The sequence below is a fragment of the Ascidiella aspersa genome, chromosome 7, assembly GCF_963924565.1.
Source record: "Ascidiella aspersa chromosome 7, kaAscAspe10.2, whole genome shotgun sequence".
Lineage (NCBI taxonomy): Eukaryota > Metazoa > Chordata > Ascidiacea > Phlebobranchia > Ascidiidae > Ascidiella > Ascidiella aspersa.
Genome location: NC_139453.1, coordinates 15,245,272 through 15,267,415, shown reverse-complemented (window position 1 = coordinate 15,267,415; position 22,144 = coordinate 15,245,272). Strand labels below are relative to the sequence as shown.

General features: G+C 35.3%; 2 protein-coding genes across 2 annotated transcripts; one reads left to right on the top strand and one right to left on the bottom strand.

Moving 5' to 3' along the window:
- The first annotated feature begins 1,617 nt into the window (after positions 1–1,617).
- Positions 1,618–13,745, top strand: LOC146137988 (uncharacterized). Its single transcript, XM_083393585.1, has 17 exons — positions 1,618–1,909; positions 2,084–2,122; positions 2,204–2,371; positions 2,655–2,815; positions 3,517–3,679; positions 5,114–5,271; positions 6,336–6,390; positions 7,462–7,587; positions 8,386–8,433; positions 9,463–9,630; positions 10,179–10,342; positions 10,832–11,000; positions 11,435–11,592; positions 11,915–12,011; positions 12,353–12,445; positions 12,823–12,951; positions 13,083–13,745. Exons 1-17 carry the CDS (start codon positions 1,861–1,863, stop codon positions 13,103–13,105), a joined length of 1,968 nt encoding a protein of 655 aa, XP_083249711.1. The 5' UTR covers positions 1,618–1,860; the 3' UTR covers positions 13,106–13,745.
- A 114-nt stretch (positions 13,746–13,859) lies between these two features.
- LOC146137987 (astacin-like metalloendopeptidase) lies at positions 13,860–21,786 on the bottom strand. Its single transcript, XM_083394496.1, has 15 exons — positions 21,715–21,786; positions 21,295–21,325; positions 21,121–21,229; positions 20,648–20,806; positions 19,276–19,401; positions 18,866–18,953; positions 18,505–18,682; positions 17,865–18,008; positions 17,596–17,798; positions 17,200–17,356; positions 16,422–16,586; positions 15,583–15,734; positions 15,300–15,404; positions 14,961–15,075; positions 13,860–13,960 (listed from the first exon to the last, which is right to left on the bottom strand). The coding sequence occupies exons 1-15, from the start codon at positions 21,784–21,786 to the stop codon at positions 13,860–13,862; spliced, it is 1,905 nt and encodes a 634-aa protein (XP_083250622.1).
- Positions 21,787–22,144: the final 358 nt, after the last annotated feature.

Sequence of the window (22,144 nt, the reverse complement as noted above, 5' to 3'; positions counted from 1 at the left end):
TTGACTCATTGATATAAGCTACTTATTTCAACATTAGGATTTTTCAGCACTATAGGTGTGGTTGAAACAATATTATGACATTTCCAAAGCGAAATTATATTTCTAATGTAATAATTTAAGTGTTTGAATAATTTTGTCCGAATCTAACTATATCGCCGATAATAAAATGTCAATTCTTGCCAATATATGATTGAATTTATATTTTCTGGGATCCCTTATTAATAGCCTCAGAAATAACGAACTTTTATGTTCTTAATATACCGGTATCAATAATTTTATGCGCAAATTATTATTATAGTCTTCATATTGTGGTTGGCACTTGGCCATGCCCTCCAATATTGTATTTTGCTGTTTCAACAACGTAAGTGCTAATTTTTGTTGCGCTCCGCGCGAATCTTAGGGTCCCCGATCGTCCCAAACCTTCTATACACACAGTTTCAGGCGTTATTTAGGTCTTATTTAGACGATTTTAATCTTATTCCGTACTGAGTATTACTCGGTATTTTGCTTTATTATGTCGTTGGTTTAAATACTATGGTTTCATGCATTTTTCTGCTTTAGGTATTGTTGCTTTTTAAGTCTCATTGTGTGTTCCCATGCTAACCAGTTCGCTGATCTCATACAATTTCGCAAGACGGTTCTATGGAACCGGCTAAATCCCACCACTGCCTATACATAAATGTGTTAGGGCGTAGAATATAGCCTTAAAAGTTTGTTTTGCTAGACCTAATTGAATATTTATGTCCTACACAGTAATATTTCATTTTTAAATCTTGTAGAGTAAACTGGGTCTACTCTGCACTGTATGTATTCGTGCATATGCGACCTTTTGCTGTGTTGAGACGTATTATGTTACTGCTTAGCCTACAACTAGTCTTTAACTTATATGCCGCCGATAAACGTCAGTTAGTAGGCAAAGTATACGATGAGTTTCTGTCGTAACGCCATTTGTGGAGCACTAATTGACGACGTTGTGACCCTGCTAATACTGCCGCCAAGGGAATTTTAGAATATAGAACCTCCGGCTTGACTTATGGTTGCAGGCCGCAATCTGAGATACAATGCAGCTTCGTAATGTTAGTATTAATTCAACTGTTGTGGAGGCAAACATTTACTGTCGCCGAGGGAATTTTGGAATATAGAAGTTCCGGCTTGACTTATGGCTGCAAGCCACAATCTGAGATAGGCCTGCAATTTAGCTTCGTAATGTTAGTATTAATTCAACTGTTATGGAGGCAAACAGTGTTAGTAGTCTAAATGTTATCCTGTTCTGTTAGTAGCTTAGATTTTGACTTGCGGACACAGCACAACGCCGGCGGTGTTTATTGACTAAGCAAACAATAATTTAGTCGAAAAGTGATATACATTTAGCTTAGCTCGTCTTTATCGAATGCGTTGAAAAGACAGATTGCCGCCGCTTAATTCAAAGCTATTTCTATATAACTGAAATAAATATCTGTTTTACTCTTGCGCTAATTGGCGCTGAACCGAACATGTTGCCATAGTAACAAAGCATACAACGCGCGTGTAATGAAACGTTGCTGCATTTGTTAATTATAATGCATGTTATTTATTGTTAAATTGTTTCTGATAAATTATTGTGCTAGTGCCCTCTTAAAATTTTATCGACATTTGGAAGATGCGTACAAAAAAGTTACGTACATACAGCTTACGTTTTCTTTCATTATGGAAGGGAAATTAATGAGGAGGCCTATAGTAAAAGAGATTGGGCGACGAAAGTGTGGCAGTAGATCAATTTTCTTAAATGATTTGTTTTGCGTTTGGACGTTGTTTTCTGTATAGTTTTAGGTTATTCTGAAGTTCTATATATTATTTTTTCTTAGATTTAAGTGTTAAAATATGTATTTCACACTCCTTTGCATTTGGTTTGGTTTGTTTGTTTGTGATGGTAAGTACAACTTAATAAGTTTGGAGTTTAATATTATCTACATTATATGTTACTTTTATTAGAATAATTACCATGAGATGTTAAACCAAACTTGTCTAAATTTTATATACATCTAGAACAATTGTTACATATGTACATATACCCTTGTTATTTTATCACAATTGTTTTTTTTAGATGTTTCTGCATCAAACTGGAAATACAAAGGCAAAAGTGGTTAGTAAAAATAAATTTTAGATTTCTTTTTAGCGGTAATTTAATAGCATACAGTATAAAGTTTTATTTTCAAAAATCAAGGTCCACAAGATTGGGATGTGTTGAACCCAGCATGTGGCTTGTCTTCTCAATCTCCAATAAACATAATGACAAGCTCTGTGGTGCCAGATGACAAACTTGGTTTTCTACAATTAATGGGTTATGACCAATCCCTGTCCGATGGACAGTTTATCAATAATGGCCATACAGGTTATATATTTATAGTAAAATAGTAACCACCAATTTGGAATTCTTTACTTTAATCTTGTTCAGAGATGACTAATGTTAACATTTAATTAGCTGCTTCATTATTAATTGATATTGAATCTCAAACAAGTTATTAAGAATGTTAACATCACATTGCCTGTGAACTGCAGTTTTTAGCTTTAGTATTTAAATTTGTATTTTTTTTAATTAGCACCCTAGTCAATCGTAGTGTTTTTGTGTCAATAAAGCTACAGTTATTAATTGTTATTTACATCTCAATGTTCAGTGCAGCTCAATTTTCCCAAGGGAAAGGTATTTCGTTTAAGTGGGAGTGGCATTGATGGCACCTATACAGCTCTCCAGCTACACTTTCACTGGAGGGCTGCCAATTCATCTGTTAATGGTGGTTCTGAGCATTCTGTCAATGGCCACTTCTTTGATGCTGAGGTTGGTGTACATTATTTTTTTTAATTGTATGCAAAGTAACAAAAATGTCGATATAGGCAGCATGACAAGTCAAAATGCATTATTTTAAATATAGTTTTACTCAAAATTATTTATTACAATGTTTACTAGACTAAAAATGTATAACTTTAAATTACTTTGAAATTAAAAGCTTTAGATTAATTAATTTAATTGTGGAATAAATTGCACTGCTTTGAAAAGGATAAATCAATTGAAAATAGGATGAGAGTCAACAACAATTGATGTGGTACGGATTAGAGTGACATATCCTCTTCATGGTTCCATCATATATGTACTTCATCTAAAATGAGCTAATGTTAACCTTCATTCATTTATATAATTTTATAAACTCAACAAGCAGATGTTGTATTAGGTTTGTTGGAACGTGGCTGACACTTGCCAACCTATGAACATGCCATACTCTGCTTCCTGTTTTAAATAATTAGTCACAGTACTTTTCCATGCTGTGATGTTACTTTTTTGATGAACTAACATTAATAAACATTAAACTACCATTTTAAAATCTTGGGGCCCTATGCACTTACATGAAATTATGCTTTGTTGTTGTGCATGAAAATATTTTTATTCTAACCTATTTTTTTATTTAAATCTAAAGTTTCTAATTTTAAAATTTATTAAAAAATAATGAAAATGGTTATTTGAACAAGTTATTATTTGTAAAGATGCACATTGTCCACATCAAGGACCCATATACCAGCGTTGACCAGATAAAGGATATGAGCGATGGTTTAGCCGTTTTAGGAATTTTTCTTGAAGCAAATGGAAACAAAAATAATGCAGCTTACCAAACCTTGTTGGAAACCGCTGCATTGGCCAAGCAAAAAGGTGAAGTGGATAATTAAATTATAACTGATATTTTAATAATCTCAATTATTCGTTAAATTGTTCCTTAACTGTTACCCACTTAAAATACAAGTACATCAAATGCCCTTTACTGTGCTAAAAATATCTTGAGTTTTTTGTCAGATGCGATTGACACTTGCTTTTGGTGACACCCAATCAATTGCAATTCAAACTGGCAAAGTCCAAGTTCCTTCCTAAACTGAATAAGAATGTATAGATGTGCTCTACTTACTAATTTACCAATGTGTCGTGCGGCCATGCAGGTTTTCTGTGGACTTAAAACCTGTTCCATTATTAGTAGGTTATGTCAAAAGCTAATAAAAATCATTTAATTTTTTCATAAAACAAGCTTATCTGTCCTTGAACTAGACGTTTGATCTTTGAAGTTTTGCACTTTTCGCCAAATTTACACTCTGATTGATGCAAAAGGCCCCACCCAAATGCTTTCGTTTTTGGTACTTCTTCGCACTTTTATCGCAAAGAAATATCACAATGATGAACTAGTAAAATATTTTGCTCGTCAGGCAAAAACAAAACAAATCGCGTGAAGAAGTTTTGCACCAAATGTTATATATTCTATGAAATCTTAAGTAAGATTTAATTGTATTGTTGGTCATTTTTTAGTTGAACAAATTGCACGAAAATGTCATAGCGGTACAGAACACAAATGTTAAACGTTTTCTTTGTGTGCGAACAACTCAATAAAAATCTGTCGTGACTTACCAATTACAACGACAAAAACTTGAACCATGCTCCTTTACGCAATTTATTAAAAAAGTAATATTTTTGTATAATATTTATCAGTCCGTGATGATGCATTGTGGTCTATAATCGCCGATTGTCTGCGGCGGAATATAACACGCAACGTAATACAGTGTTGTACTAAACTGAGTCAATGACTTGACTTAAGTAACTGATTTTTAAATTGCTTGACTTGACTCAAGTTATTTGGGAAAAATGACTTGACTTGACTTAAGTCTTTTGGGCAAATGACTTGACTTGACTAAGTCTATCAGACAAATGACTTTGGTTAAAATGAGGAAGGTTTTTTTTATAAAATTCGTTTATATATCTTATTTTTCTAATTTTAGTAAGAACTTGACTTGGAATTTACTTCAAGTCATAAGCTATAATTATGACTTGACTTGATATAATTATGCTGGGACTTTACTTGTGATTTAATAAAAAAACCTTGACTTGAACTTAAGTTATTTTCTGAACGATTTGACTGGGACTTAAGTCCTTTTGATTTAAAATTACTTGTTTACAACACTGACTTATTGCTATAATTCGACAAGTAACATTTATGTTTAAAAGTGGTATGTGTTCGGTTATAATGATTTTGGATTCTCTGCTCTATGTCCAATATTTTAATATTATGGTAATTTTAAACACCAAAACAAACTCCATTTTTAGGTGACTCTGCCGACCTCAGCAAGAACGTCAGCCTTGTGTCGTTGCTTCCGGTTTCCGGAAGTTATTACCGATACTCTGGCTCGCTCACTACCCCGCCTTGCTACGAGGCCGTTCAGTGGACAGTCTACCAAAACCCAGTAACAATCTCGCCTGATCAGGTAAATTTATTTCAAAACAGAAAACTCTTTCTACAAGCGTACATGCCGTGTATCCAAATATGGCAACCGACACTGCTTACGCTGTTTCCGTTATCGCATTGCTGAGCCATGTACTGCGCCGTAATGGCCGGAAAAAGCACATGCACTAATCGTCCTAATTTATGTCAACGGTCTAGTTCACTAACAGACTAGAACAGGGGTGCATAGCCAGTCTGAGACCAAAAGCAAGATGGTATTTCTTGGGTAACCACAAAGAGCCTTATCTTTTCATTCACACTGTAGGACTTAAATAAATGCAATCAAGCATTCAAAATTTCCAAAATCTGTTTTACTTGACTTTACAAAAATAAATAGAATCCGAGCAGCGGCGGATCATTGATTTGTTTATGGCGGCTTGGCAAAAATGTAATATGCCTTAACAAAAGTCTCGTATGCAATATGCAATTGGAATCAAGCAAAATACCTTGGAGCGTACAGTGCGACAAAAGACCTTGCCCTTAAGATTTTAGCTAACTGCCATGAGACGCACGGCGTGTTTATGCTAACAAGATTTACCAAACAAAGACATATTGGAATTTTAACGATATTTTTGCATTATGTAGGTATAATAGGCAAATATTAAATAACATGAAAATTGACAGTGTCGATACTGAAAAAAATAGCCGTGTTTGGCCACACCTTGACTTTAGTGTTTTCCAGGTAGTCGAGCGTTTTCCATTAACCGTCCATATAAATGATAAACTGAGCTCAAACACATTTTATTGGGGAAAAAGTTTCTGGTTATCGCTAAAAAGATATTCTTTAAATTTTAAAGAACATTGTACAACGTTTCGTGAATCAATTTGTATGTGCAATTTTACAAGCTTTTTATTGCAATTCTGACACTAGTGTGGAGGCGGAAAGTCTTCACGAAATAAACAAGAAAATGTGTTTTTATATTTTTGACAGTATACGACAATGTTGTATCGTGTGCTTTAATGGAGATTAAAATGCCTGGTACCAGTTTCTCAAGTCGAAACACTTATTTCAACAAATACTGATATGTCTACCCTTTTAATCAACAGCTCAAAATACTTCAAAGTCTGAAGGTGGCACCTAAACGAACAACCCCGCCCCCAGGTATGCACTTGCCTTTGATTGTTTTGTAACGTGGATTTCATTGGGTTTCCTGCTTGACAGTCTAGCAAACAGTTGCCTGACGCTTCATGCAAAGTCAAAAAGGGCGACAGTTAAACGGTAGCTGCGACACACAGCACTTTATGCTCGTGGTGCTTTACAAACAAAACTAAAAATAATAAATTGTTAACAGATTTAACGCGAGTGTAGATGTAGATATTTGCAAAGTTTATGTTTAACATACAAATTAAAAGTCAAACTAGGCCCAGCGCCATTCTGAAAAGACTATAAAAACGTTTAAACAATGTGCGTTGAAAGCATAGTTCTGAATCTTAATACTACAACGAATGTCTGCTCTTTCATATATTGTGCCCAACCCAAAAGTTGTTTTAAAAGTAGGGTATCATCCACGTACAACAAGATTTAACTAAAAGTATAAAAACGAATCTAAAATGTATTGAGTTTATGCTATCTGTTATAAAGGCAGTGTTGCAAACCAGCCTTTTTAACATATCTTAAGTCCAAGTCAAGTCTTTTTCAATAAACTTGTAAAGTTGGTGATTTAAGTGCACCTAAGTCATTAAACTCATTATATATCTGAATAAAGTTAACGTCACGTTTTATTTACATAAATTCAATCTGAAATGGCTTTTATTTACTCGAAATGAAATCCGATTTGGCTAATTACTTATTTTGAATGGAATTATGTAAACAATAATGTAAATTGCAATCAAATTTTTAACAAACGAATTTCAGTCTATATTTTTGTATTATTTTATCACCGCAAGTTGTTTTGAAGCACGGCTTCTATTATGACTTTCTTATGACGTTCATTTAGTATAATTTGTCCTTCATGTAAACACAGTGTGAGTTAGACCACCACAGCAACAAAGTATATATGTCGAGACCATGTTCTGATAGGATGCGGAAATACTCAGCAAGTCTCTGTTTATGTACTCTGCGTATAGACTATGTACGTCAATAAATGCTCTATTCAATCGGTTGTGTCTTGCAGTGCATAGGGAACTGGTCACTAGACTGGTGACTCCTGTGACCCTGTCCTGTTTTAAACAGATGCGCCCGACTCACACGAGTCAAATCACGCAATGGAGGAACAAGACGAAGATGAGGAAATGAGTGACAACTTTCGGCCTACCCAAGAACTCAACGGAAGGGTCGTTACCGGATTCTACGACATCGGTGAGTGTTATGCAAGGGTTTATGTTTCAACGAACCTGCACTTATGCTCTTGTGAAATACTGTTTAGCAAACCGCTTTCCCCGAAAACGCTATAGGCAAGTGCTCCGCAACCTTTTTTCACTTGCATCAGACCTAAAAACGGCGGCGGCACAACAACAAAGTATATGTCTATTGACAAAATACTGATGAGCAAAAAAGGAGCGTTTTATGATTAAATACGCCGAAAATGGACGTTTTACATTTCTTATCTTTTAGATTTTCAGATAAACGGCCCCCCTAAGATATCTTTTACTCCCTTAGGTCTGATTTTTTTTTTTTTCTTATTCAGACGATTTAATCTTATTCTGTCGTGGATATTACTAAATTTACCTGTATTTTGTTGTTGGTCTAAATACTTTGGTATTATAGATTATTCTGCTTTAGATATCGTTGCCTTGTAAGTCTTATTGTGTATTTTCCTATTAGTTGATCGCATTTGCGTGTTCCCCCTCTCAGCTGAACTGACGAAGGACCAACTCCTAAGTGAACCAAGTGTCATTTGACAACGTAGAAAGACTGGTGTTTGGGAAATATCACAAATCTATTTTGCGCATTGTTTTGGACTTCCGCGTTGTCTTGCACTTACAATTCATTTTACTTTTCTTGCATTTCTAAATCATTTTACTTTTTCGCCCCTATAAGCTTTAATTTATACAAGATAGACGCAAAGGTTCGCCTAAAAAGTTTTACTGCAAAGTCTGCTTATCGTCAATTTGAAACGATACGTAAAACCGCTGACTTAAATCTCTGTTTATGCAGATGTTCATGTGACGTCAGCAAGTGGCTGGCATTACGACGGCGAACACGGTAGGTTTTGCAGTTTCTGCTGAGGTATGCAAATCTTTATAGATTACTTTGTGCTGCGCTTCCTAATAGAGAATGAAAGTGATTTTCGCTTGGAATGTTAGGCACGTTTTTGTACTACGGGTCGGTAATTTCAGTGTTATCTGGCGTGTTAACTGACGGCACGATTACTGCTTTCTATACCACAAGTTTTAGCTACGCTTTGGGACCTGTTATGTGTTATGTATACACGCATTCTGGAGAAACGTTAAATCAGTGGTTCACTTGCCTTTGATTGTTTTGTAACGTAGATTTCATTGGGTTTTCTGCTTGACAGTCTAGCAAACGGTTGCCTGACGCTTCATGCAAAGTCAAAAAGGGCGACAGTTAAACGGTAGCTGCGGCACACAGCACTTTATGCTCGTGGTGCTTTATAAACAAAACTAAAAATAATAAATTTTTAACCGATTTAAAGCGAGTGTAGATGTAGATATTTGCAAAGTTTATGTTCAACATACAAATTAAGAGTCAAACTAGGACCAGAGAAACGTTAAAGGATAGATCAGTGGTTTTTGCCCTCCTTAATTTTTTTAAGGAAGCCCTAACTCTTAAAAATTGGGGAAATAAAGCATATCAGAACAATTACTTTAGGCTTGAAATCATTACATAATTCGCCAAATGATACAATTATCGTTTAACTCACTGGGAATTATGTAAAATTAATAATACTTGATTTATCCGTTAACGAATTAACCATGATTTATCCGTTAACGAATTTATCCGTTAACGCGGTTGTGTGTACGCCACATAACTTCATCACGTCAAACGGGTTATTAACCCAAGAAGCAGTTGAATATACGTGTACAAATTGTCACGATCAACAGGTAAAAACAACATTTTGGCCGTGTCATACAAAAATATAATTGTTATTTTTTTACAGTCTAACATTCAATTCTTAATTTTCTATTTGGTCTTACTGAAACAGGGCCTTAACATTTTTTTCGTGTAAAAACTTTTTTCAATTTTTAACTTATAGCGTTACATTCTGCAAAGGGCCCAACCATTGGTCAGACACTGAGAAGGAATGTAGCGGAACGAAGCAATCGCCCATCGACTTTGCCACCAAGTCAATCAAGGAGTCGGCTGAACTTAAACGTCTTTCTTTTTCTCCGTCTTACAGCGAGCAAACCTATGGCGAACTGATTAACAATGGGCACACAGGTAGACCGGAAAAAACGTTAGCCTTCTGTGGTGTTTGCGTTTATTGTAAAATGCTAGCGAAAGAACATTTAGATTGTTTTGAGAACTTTTTCGAAAGATTGGCGAATTTATAGACCATGCGCATTTGTACAAAACTTTTTTGGTGTAATTTCACGCCAAGAGTACCTTTTCAAGGTATAATTTGCTACTTTCCTCTGTTAAGATTCGGCAATAGTTTTGTTATTTTGAAAAAGTACGTCTAATTCGATTTGGAGTATTATCATACGCTATTTTTTTATCAGTTACGTTGGATGTCTAATTTAAAAAACAATAACTGTGCTTTTTTAGAAGTCCTGCACATCCACTAATTGTTTCCACTAAAAAACAAAAAAAGTAATCGTTACTTGTATTTAAAACCTTTCGAGAGATAGTGCTTTCAGCATTAAATATTATAATATTATTTTGGGGTGCGTAAAAATGAATCGTTAAAATTTAAATGCAACATAATTCAACAAGCGTATTTCTTTTAGTGCGATTGTATTGGACTAAAAGTCGTTTTGTTTTGTCAGTGATGTACAACCTGCCGGAAGACTTGTACTTTGAGAACGCAGGGATGCAGTTTGAGGCACATCAGCTTCACTTTCATTGGGCCAGGGCTGTCGTGTCTGAGTCGGGCGTCACATCAACTGGTGGCTCCGAGCACACTGTAAACGGCCAACACTTCCCAATCGAGGTAACTTCCTGGCGCCAGCTATGTAATCCCATTTCACATCCTAAATGTGTTTTCCTGTAAATTTGCGTGTGTTATGCGTCGCAGTCTTTCTAGTAACAAAATATAAAACAAGTTTGACCTCGTCGTTTTTTGCAAATTTTATCCTTTCAAAAAAAAATATTACCTGAAATAACTGACCCGGGATTTGAAGAATTTTAAATCTGAGCATTTCGTATCGGATTTTTTAAATACACACGTGTAAGTTTAATTATTACCTAGGAAACTGCAAATATACTTGCATATTTATTTAACGTAAACTGCGAATCTATGGAAGCTCTTACCGAAATCAGTCGGCATTTAAAAGATGTTTGTGAAGGTAGGGCACAACAAGTCGGTGGTAATGTGCTAATATGTTTTGTGGGATCGCTTTGTTTGCGAAAAAAACAGTAGATTTTTTGCCACCCTGAAGACACCTGATGTAATAAATTAACCTTACGAATATTTTTTAAGATGCACATTGTCCATAAAAAAGAGGATGATGGCGATGACGACCACACAGATGACCTTGCCGTGCTTGGCGTATTCTTCAAGGTTGTTGACGAAGGGCAGCTGCCATCGGATAAAGCTGACGAAGCACTGGAAAAACTTACCGAATATTTTGATTTGATCCAGTACGAAGGTAGCCTGAAGTAAACCTAATTAACACCGTTTGATATCCAATACCAATACTTAATTAAATAATATCCAATAAAAATTCTTAGTCAGTGCTTTAGTATGGTTTAACGTCGTTCGCTTAAATTATTAATCATTTTATAGCATCTGTTGTATATTGTTCCCAAAATTGAGTCTCAAATCAGTTTCGAATATATGTATTACACAGTGCTTATTTTTTACGTCCAAGCTCAGTTTACACACAGGGCAGTGGAAACGAATCCATCCATTTTTTCCAATAAAAGTAGCATGTGTAATTGCGTATATTGCACACAACTGTTTAGCTGATATCTGGTTTACCGTACTTTAAAAAAAAAGGTTAAATATCTCTCAATCCAAGACCTGAAGAATTCAGAGCTTTTCACAATCGCCTGTGGGATTAACTATTTGTTTGTTTTACAGACGATGAATTTCCCGTTGTCAATGGCCCGGATCTGATGGATCTACTTCCCACCAACAAGTCGTATTACCGCTACTATGGCTCTCTTACGACGCCTCCTTGTACACAATCCGTAATGTGGTCGGTCTTTACTCACCCCATATCTGTCAGCAAAGAACGAGTAAGCCTTTTTTAAATAATGCAAAACGTAAAATTTTCATTGTCCACCCATATGCACTTTACGATATCTACCTGCAAAAATATCATCAGATTAATTGAGATAAAGTTAGATATAGGAAACTTCATTGTTGTATGTGCCCGAGCAAGAGTAGATTCGAAAAAAGCTTAACTTTAGAAAAACGTTATTGTAAAAAGCTTTATTTAAAACGAAATATATAAGCGTGTATCCTACTCGACTTGGCCGGGTTAATGCTGCTAGTCGTAATAAGTCAATACGCTTGCTTCGCTTGTTTAACGCCACGATTTTTCTGTTTTTCTGTCAGTTCTTAGCGTTTCAATCGATCTTTAAACTACACCATCTCGAAATAGTGCAGGGAAACGGAACGCTGGATGCATCCAACTCGCTGCTAAAAGACACAGGTAATTTTTTATACTGAAGGAACAAGCATGTCTATTTTTTTTTTTTTTTTTTTTTTTTTTCGTATTCTCGCTTACCTAGCAGTTTTGCCAGTGATAATTTTGTTAACAAAGCACATTTTTTATGTTTTTCGATGATTTTCACGAGCGCTTCACGATTTTATTTTGTAAAGGTCCAATCTAATGATTCTGAATACAAATTTTATCGTTTAATTTAAATGATTCGGATTTAGGGTTTGTTTTAGTTTTTATTCTACGAATACTTTGTTCTTAAAGTTTTTATTCTCCGAATAGTTTTTTTAAAGTGTAGCAATAATGCTAAGCAACAGTTATTGTTCAACCAGATGCAGCGGTTTCTGAAGCTCTGCTTTCCGGTAACTTTCGTCCTGCGCAACCACTTGAGGGCAGGTCGGTTTCCGTCTACAGCGACCTAGGAGGTAAACCAACCCTGTAATTGAAATAAATTAGAGTTGTTGTGAATGAAATGTGGACCCTGGTTCGCTTTAAACCATAAATGGTCTAAACCGTTAACACGCCTTGAATTGTGAGACATCTTTGTTTGATTTTCCAAATTAATTGTATTCACCATACGCTAACGTTGCGTTTTTTTTTTTTTATTTCTAATCTGTTTATTTACTTTCTTTTGTTTGTGTCCAATGTGTTTGGCGGAGGTAATATCCTAGCCTTTCTTGTTTCTGATTTTTATGTTTGTTTCTGTTAAAAAAAAATTCGTAGTAGCCGTCTTATCCGATTAGGTGAACGCGCTTGTCACCTTGTTTAAGGATTGTCTCCTTAACACTTATCCTCTGTACAGCTCCGTCGACTAGCCACACAACCGAAATCGTACTTTGGACGCTTTTGGGGCTGGTAGTTTTCGCCGCAATCCTCGGTGTCACCATCTATTGCCGCCGAAAACCAGATGAAAGAGGGGCATACGAAGGGGGTAAGTGCTTATATAGACTTCAGGAAAATTGATTTATTAGAATAACGACGACAGATTTGAAAACGTTTTCATAACAAATGTAGTTTGTGGGAAATGCGTTTGCATTATTTTCATGCTTATGTTTTTTACAGGAAAACTCACTTCTGAAGCGTAGACGAAAATTACCGACATAATGGATATCTCTTTTTTTCTAATTAAGACGGAAATGTTGATTTTTAATTAACGAGGCCTAACTAGCTGAAAGGGTAAACTAACTGCTTGATCAATTGTTGTGTTGGAGTTTTATTTCATTTTGTTCTTTCTATTACCAAATATTATTTCAGGGTGTTTACGAGTAATTGTTAGCTTTTTGATGTGTTTAAACATAACTTTACAACAATCCCAATATATTGTTCACAATTTACACTTGTGCCTTTTACGTTCACCGTATTGTGTCTTGTAGGATCCAATCTTTATGCGCAATTTCAAGCTTTTTTATTTTGCACCAAATAAGACTTTTTATTCGATTTTTTTATTGAAAAGTGTATAGTAGTAAAAATATGATAAATAGATCTGTATAAAATTTTAATCTATTAAAAAATGCATTGGCTAACACCTTAAGAAACACTATCTGTTTTTATTTCCAGCCATTATCTGTTTTATGCATGACAATTCAATAATTTATTTCATTTTGCACTCTTATTATTCATCGTTATCTTGAAGAAACACAGCCGTTAACTCCGATTTCGGAAAATCAGGTCCCGCGTTTTAATTCCTTCCATGTGTGCTATCTCGCTAGCTAATAAAACTGCTCGCGCTGATTGCTTTGTTTATTCATTTCCACATTCAATTTAATCACAAAAACAGAAAGTCACGCGATTTTTCACCATACTAAAAATCTACAAAAAAAATTGTTTTAAGAAACTGGTTTAAGGCAGTCCTTGGTTTTGAATTTGAACCTCCGATATTTCTTTGTAGATCGTGTCCATTACATGGTAGGATTCCCCCTTTTGTGACAATTGTGGCCAATCTAAAAACAAGAAAAGTGTTTATACAATCTCAAACTGGGATTTGACTGGCGTGTATGTACTAAAAAATATTTTGTTTCATGTGAAGGAAGTTTTAGTTTAACCATGTTCCCATGCTGCAGCCTTCTAGATAATTCTAATTTTTTTAATTCAATGAATTAGAGTAAAACGGGGCTAAATATAAGTCTAATCTAATTTGTAACTTTGCTTGTGTGTTCTAATTCTAGTTTTACTTTAATTCGGATTTTACCAAAAAGAAAAAATCTACGTCCAACGGCATGTTTTATCTCTCAGTCGAAACAAAGAACTTAAATTAATACTGGTCGCAACGACTTGTAGGCGACTTTTACAGGCTGAAAAGCATTTGCTATGCTAAAACGTATAAAATAGAACACAAATATTTTTTAATTAGATTGATTGTGAATAATAAAATGTAGTTCCGGTACAAATTCTGGTTTTCAAGAATTAGGTAATTTTAATTCTAATCTAATTTAAGAAAACTAAAAGCATCCAATTCTAATTCCAATCTAATTTGGGAAAAATGCTTTAAGTTTAATTCTAATCTATTTTTGTCAAATAATAAATCTAGTTGTCCACGTCTGCCATGATGGTATAACCAATAACCATGTTTCCATGATTAGATTGTCACAATAAGAAGACGAAATTTTTCGCAGATCGTGACCTTTCAAAGAAAAAGATTTCCCCAATTGCGTTACAAGATGTAAAAGTCAAACATCGCGACATTTCACGACTCTCTTTCTAAAAAATTAAATTAATGACCCACAAAAAGCACTATGCAACCACTTTACCTATAAACCACTTTTGTTTAATCACAAATGTCACACTATTAGACCATAAACATTTATTCGAAACTGTCTGCCTTTCTCTTAGTTTGTCGAACATTGTCCTTGACCTGCTTTTTATATCAAGTGTCAATACAGATAAACTTCGAAAAATATAATTCAAGCATGCTAATAATCAAATGTAGTTGCTTCAGTTTACCTGCTGGGATGACATTTCCACTTCCTTCATTGTCGCAAGCACCTGGAAGAATTACGACGTCGTCAATTGATATGTCACCTTGGTAACTAGAACCACGTGTTCCTTCAAAAGCGATCTGAAAAAACAAATTAAATAATTTACAAACGAATCCCATTCGTCACCGAGGTGTTCTTTTTGTTCCGAAATCTAGTAATCCGTTTTATAATATTCAAACAGATTGCTAACCCGAATTTAAAGATGTTATTGCCGTATTGTTTAACTAAAGTTGCCATTTACAAAATAGGGTTGGAACAATTGATAAACATGCAATGTGCCGTTTTTCTAACTGACTTGACCTACTTGATATTCGGTGTCTCCGAAAACACTAACTTCTCCCTCCAACCAGTCGTCATTGCCATGATTTCCGTACTCCGAAAAAACAGCTGTACGTGTGTTGCCAACCACCTGATCGCATAAGAACATTTTTTAAGGCCATTTGAATTACAGCAGCGCATTATAAGCCTTGTCGCGTCTAGTAGGCAATAATAAAACGATCACGCTTTAGTACACAATAAGAATAATATGCAAATCGCGTCGTTTTTAATAACTCTCAAAGGTGTGAAAAAAGAGGCAATCTTATCACCTGGTACACAGTAAGAGTGTGGATGTCTTTGCCAAACATGTTGTACCAGAAAGTTACGCAGTGCCCGCCTTTGGCTGGCGGAAGTACTGGTGTCAGGATTCTTCCTTTCTTTCCCGCAGCAAAGTTTGAAGCTTCAATGTAAAGATACCAACCTGACAACAATTCGACCAACTAATGCAAACAATTGGAAAGAAATATGCACATACAAAGGTAGTGTTCGTGGGTTATTCGCTTGTGAAGCAGAATAAAATATTTAAACAAATTAGAGTTCTTATCCCGCTTCTGTCGTTAGCTCTATCTGCATTGTAGCATTTGGTTCACATTGCCCGTAGTTTACTGCTGCGATGTGTGACCAACACCTAGCGGACGATATCGGCTATTGACGATTCATTCTGCTTTATGCTGTTATCTTCTATCTATTCAGTAGTGGCTTGAATTAGAGCGCTACGTTTTTGTATGCCCCGACATTTAATTGCCAATATACACAACGTGCAACATTAAACTGAATGAAGTGACTCTGTCTATTGTGAGAGAAGTTATGAGGATTGGTGTTTTCGCGGCCTGTTTCTTTGGATTCAGATATATATATACAAGAAACGTGTAAGACGCTTAGACTGCCGTCGGTCCCTCGTTAACGACCATACTCTGGCGGCAACTCGTAAATTACCAATACGAACTTTTTAAAGTTATAGTTTGTCTGGTGTAATGTTTCCTGAAAAGCAATAGTTTTTAACCACTATATTTACACTGTAAACCATTAACGTTCTCGACCGAAATTGGAAGCTCAGCTTATCTTAAAATGAAGTTCCAAATTAATTAGGCCCTGTTAGTTTGTTGACCTTCAGGTTGCATCGTAGTGTGGTCGTATGAAGGGCCTGAGTTAACAGTTGGCGTGGAACCCTTTCTGTGAAACCACTTAAAATCGGACGTCGCGTCATGACTCCAACCACAAACGTCGATTTCACCCTCAAAATGGCACACGTGAACAGCAGATGACGAGGAAGCTGACAAAAGAATATCTTAAAAAGTTATAAACATATAAAAGCTTCCGAAAACACCTCGTCGGCTAGCAAGTTAACGAATAACAGAGTAATTAGCAACTCTTCTAACATATACAGAAAATAATTTCTCAAGGCTACCCGAGTCTGTTGTTTTAGTAGTAAAAGGCACCATTAATTGATTCATGAACGCTGTTTTTAAAGAAGTTATTTGCCAGAACAACAACAAGCTATTCGCTACAAACAACCAGGTATATTCTTACTTGTCAGGAAGGGTTTTAAAAGATAAGTTATTTAACATATAAAAGGATATACCGGATGGCTTGGGAAAGACTTTTACCAAAATCAATTTGCCTAATCAGGAGTAAAGAAGTATTTTAGAAACGTCGGTTTGTACAACTTAACCATAGGTTATGTATGTTTAACATGACTCAGTACATAAACAGATTGAATAAAAATATAGACAATGGGGTCTACAATTAACGAGATGAGTGATTACGTGTAAATCCGCAACCCGAGAAAACATTACAATCATTTCGCAATTATTTCTCTTCAATAACCCATTGTGAAAAGCGTGAAAGAGAGTTGCGATGCCGTATTTATTGTGTGTTATACTTACATGTAGTGTAATCAGCAAGGAATCCTCCTTGCGTCACGGAGTAGTCCGAGTAAAAAAGCACGGTGAGCGAGTTGCCGGTTGATTGTATACTTTGAGGTACGGATGAGCCGCAGAAGACTCCAAGAAGAGGTGAGTCTATATTATTTCCGTCGTATACCTGTATTTAATACCAAGGGTTTGACGAAATTAGGCGGTAAAAATCTAAAATGTGCGTAAATCATACGTTTAACACTAGTTTCGTATAGCCGTGATTTTTTTGTTCTTTAATACAAAAAAGTAATATAATGTGAATATTTATTATAAATGGTATTAATTTTAAAAGTGCTATTGATGAGATTAAAAAATTATATTTACCAAAAAATCCGACCATCAAGCTTCTAAAACTAATAAAACTACCTTGATCCAGTCATAATAGCAATTTTCCTGATAATGTTCGACGTCAACTGTTTCAAAATTTAGCGACACCGTCTCCCCAGGGCACGTCACAATAGTTTGAATGCACTCCACCTCTGGCTTGTAGTTGTAAGGATACAGAGGCGATTTCAGAATGCCGTGTGACGTGGCGGAAATTCGCGAAGAGCAGTCACTGTCGTACCCGGCTGAAAATATATTACAAGAAAAATCAGAAAACATTTTCTCGAAAAAAGTTTAATTGCGAAAAGTACCAAGGCAGAAGTGGTCGCATTCGCTCCATTCAGTTTCGCTCGGCTCCGGACATATGTCGTCCTCACAGAATCTTTTACGATATCGCATACACGTGATGTCGCACTCGCTCCACTCCGTCCAGTCACTCCAACCGCTCAGCTCAACTTCTGCAGACAAGGACGCTTTGTTCAGTTTGTCTATAAACCGACGCAATTGGCCTTTTTGTTAAATCAGTGTGAAAACCTTATATAAGTAAAAGTACTAAAGGCTTTTCTTTTGCACATATTGTTTAAAGAGCTTTCGCGTCGCTCAAATATACTTTTGCTTCCCGGATATAAGTTGTCAATTCTGATACGTATATCCATTTACATTTAAATTAATCACTGAATAATTTTAATACCACTGATATTAACTTGTGTCATACATTTACAAGTCGCTCCCTAGATGAAAATGACAAAAAGGAATTAAGATGGTGATTCCTAGAATTGTTACTAGAATTAAAAGATTATCTATTTGCAAGAAAGTTTCATTGATATTTTAAATCTATTTTGCTTAAAATGTTAATGTTAAACTTGTACAAACAAGAATAATTGCTCAATGCTTTAACGAACAAATATAAATATAATTACGGTGCACAATAGTCATTAGAGTTTGAAATACCGCATCCATAAAGCTGTCGAACCCTCCTCCAGTCGGACTGAGACATGTCCCTTCTTTGACCCATTTCCTCTCCGCCTGGATGCAATGCAACGATCGTCGCTTCTCCGTTGCTGGAGAACGCAGTCGGGCCGTAATGCATCACAGACGAGTAATCATATTCCTCCCCAAGTGTTGTGATCTTTGAAGAGAAAATAGTATTTTAAAACTCAAAATATGCCGTTGTGACTTGCCGCCCACAGACACGTTTTATTTCAAATACTCGACACATTTTGTTTGCTTTCGTCTAACAATATATTTTATTGTTTGCGTATAAATAAGGAAAAACACTAGAGGGTGAAAAATGTTAATTTGAAGCATATACCTGATCTTTAGAATATTTGTCAAAGTTGTAGGCCATACCGTCCTGTATGTTTTCCCATTTGATTAGAACCCAATAGTCGCGATCATATCTGCAATGTTCAAATCATCAAACGAATGTTTAATTTTACTGGTAGTTTAATACATTTGTTTAGGAATTTATTGCTGACAAACTGAGCAAGTTAAATAGCATCCGATAATGGAATCCATTGGTCAGGACAACAGCAATTCGTCGATTAATATACTTACGAAATTTCGGAAACAAAGAAAATATACATTATTTTTTGTTTGTGAAATGTTGCATTGCAGTAATTAACGAAGTTTTATAATTAATTACAACATTATAACTAAGTGCAATAAATCTTAAGCATGTTTTTCATGTTAAGTACTTATAATATTAAACTAAAACTAGACCTTGATTGTTCATGCCAGAATCCTAGTGCATGTAACGTCTCATGTTTGACCACACCTCTGGTTTCGCAACCGTATCCAATGGAAACTACTTGGGAACCTCCGACTTGACCAACAGAGGAATAGCATCTATGAATAAGAATAGTTGCTGGGCGCGATTATTAAAAACATTATTCCATGTAACAAACCTTTTTTAATTTTAAAACAAACAGACTAGTAAGTACGAGTCTTTTGAAACATCTCGACAAGGATTGAAACCATTAGTTTCATAATGTTTTTTTTTTGCAACAAATGGCGACACATTTTTTACACAAAATATAATAACTTGTCATTCGCGCTTAAGAGGTCAATGAAATAGGTATCATAAAATTACTAATTTCTTATCGATAACGTATGCATTCCATTTCACATATTTATTTGTAATACGTATAGAGAGGGGCAGAATAGGATTTTTGTTCGGCCATAAATTGTTCAAAAACGACCGCAAGGTAGCCTACGTCAAAATTGACACATAAAACAATAAACTTTAAAAAGCAAAAACAGAATTTTAAGAGCAAAACAAGGCCTATTTAAGTTGCAAATTAATTAAAATCAATTTTCAGATACAGTCTTCGATCTTTTGTTAACCATCCTCAAACGTATACAGGTGAGTTTTAATTGATTTAAAAGAGTTGCATACGGCTTTGGTATAGTATGTTTATCATGGACAACTCTGCTTTGCGGGCCGCATACTGAAAGTCAATATTACTTTTGTTTGTGTAAAGTGCAACTAATGTTGTCGGGCGATTCCGTGCCCAAATATGCACTTGAAAGTTGAAACCTACCAATCGCGCGAAGCGCGATAAAATAGTTTTATTTCGTTTCAAAAGATTTATTATAAAAAGGTACGTGATACATTAGGCACATAATGAGGTTACATATTTTTTCGTAAAACAGACAATTTTTTTTTAAATTAAAAAAAAGTATTCAGTTGAGTTGGAAAAAATGCAATATTTTGTGCTGGCCTACAAGTTTAATATTGGCAAAGAATAAAAAGGCCAAATAGATCGAATAAATCGATATTATCTTTAGAAAAACGTTTCGATAAGTAGTTAGAATTGTATCGAAACACCTTTCTAGAGATGATGTCGATTTACTTGTCCTTTTGGCCTTGGTATAAGCAACATTACAGATCCGTGCATAGTTGACCCATATATTCTTATTGTTATTATATTTGATCTTTCCGAATTTTTTCGTGGACTTTAAACAAACCTAATAATTCACGAGCATGCTGCTGGCTTAGGCTTGTTTCGGAAATGTTTATTTTTATAGGATACCCGACAAAAGAACAAAATGTCACACCTCCAGTATTAATATAGAACTTATACGCACGTACCCGTTTCCCCTTGTGTACATTAAGTAGCTGGCCTCGTTCTCACGGGGCTGGAATCTGACGCACAAGCGAACGTTGAGTTCGCGGAATACGTCGGCGATTAGCTCGCGCGTGTCGAAATCATACTGGTCGTGTATCACATATGGTATGACCGGCGACCATCTGCACCACAAATCACAACTATTAGTCAGCGAATAAGCTACCTGGAATAACAAACATGTAGGCTACTTTGAGCTCTCTGGAAAAGGCACTGACGCATGAGCTCTAAATATTTGGAGGTGTCGATCAAAGTAGAACTAATTAAGAAAACAAATCTCCTAAAGGAGTGTCTTCTGAGAAGGTAAAATTAACAAAAGTGCAAAAATTAGTAGACAAGATTTTAATGTGATCTCCGGCCTGCCTTGAAAGTTTAACTCCGTATTTTTTTTAAATAGGATTGAACCAGCAGTTTTTTTAAATTAAAAGCGTATACTTACTTTAATCCCTCATCTGCAATTGCATTTTTTTCGGTCGAGTTATGGGTAATAATATCTCCTTGAAAATAGTTAAGACCTTTGTTATTGTCCAGAATGGCTTCCATGGCTCCTAAATATTAAAATGTTAAATCGTTACTTGGTATAATGTAAAAACGGAATAAAAGCACTAGTTACCTTTCTGCTTTCCGCTGTTTAGAATATCCTCCTAAAAGACAAACATGGTTATTAATCTGTTTTCTAATTCGTTTGTATACGTTGAACTAAAACCAGGTGTATATCGCTAGTGCATAGGATGGGTATGATATAAACCTCAATTATGCCCACTAAGGTTGTCATAGATGTGGCAAAATATTTTGGGAAGTCTTGCCTTCGATTGTCATTGAAATCCAACTGACGTTGTTAGCAGTTTACTTAATAAAACAAAGCGATTATAATTTTTTTTTAGTTTTGATGATAATAACTTTTGATTAAAGTATTTTTAGCATCGATATTATGTATGAACAGGGTAATTCTTATTTGGTGAATCGCATTCCCAGCGCAGAGCCATCTGGGCAAGTTTATTTTCAAATGTTTAATGATGTATAGGCTACTTACCAAGGGCAAAGGCAGGGCGCACACATATTGGCACAATCCAAAGGCAACGGCGATTGCGTACATGACACTCATCGTTAATTGATGCATATTTAAAGAAAGCTACATCTAAGATATATTACCATTTTTGAGATTTTAAAGAGGTAAATTATGTCAAACCAAGTCCGAATAATAGATCAAAAATTCCGATATAAAATCAACACTGTTTGCGATGTTTGTTCTACTCATCCAAGTTAATTTGCCGTCAAGTCTTGGCCTAATTTTCTTGAACACAACTTTTTGATTTGGGTTAGTTTTCTGCGAAAAATATCAAACTAAGCACTAACTAATCTATTTATCAACTCGTTGTAAACTCATTGAACGCTTGCTTATTACAAGGTTATTGTCAGGATATTGATTTGGGTTAGTTTTCTGCGAAAAATATCAAACTAAG

Excerpts from the sequence above, each read along its gene's own strand:
- LOC146137988 (XM_083393585.1), top strand. The coding sequence starts at position 1,861 with ATGTATTTCACACTCCTTTGCATTTGGTTTGGTTTGTTTGTTTGTGAT. Across the intron at positions 11,593-11,914 it reads TATCTGTCAGCAAAGAACGA|TTCTTAGCGTTTCAATCGAT; the intron begins GTAAGCCTTTTT and ends TTTTTCTGTCAG. Across the intron at positions 12,446-12,822 it reads CGTCTACAGCGACCTAGGAG|CTCCGTCGACTAGCCACACA; the intron begins GTAAACCAACCC and ends TCCTCTGTACAG.
- LOC146137987 (XM_083394496.1), bottom strand. The coding sequence starts at position 21,786 with ATGAGTGTCATGTACGCAATCGCCGTTGCCTTTGGATTGTGCCAATAT. Across the intron at positions 18,954-19,275 it reads TTCTGGCATGAACAATCAAG|ATATGATCGCGACTATTGGG; the intron begins GTCTAGTTTTAG and ends TGAACATTGCAG. Across the intron at positions 13,961-14,960 it reads TGGAAATGTCATCCCAGCAG|ATTGGCCACAATTGTCACAA; the intron begins GTAAACTGAAGC and ends TCTTGTTTTTAG.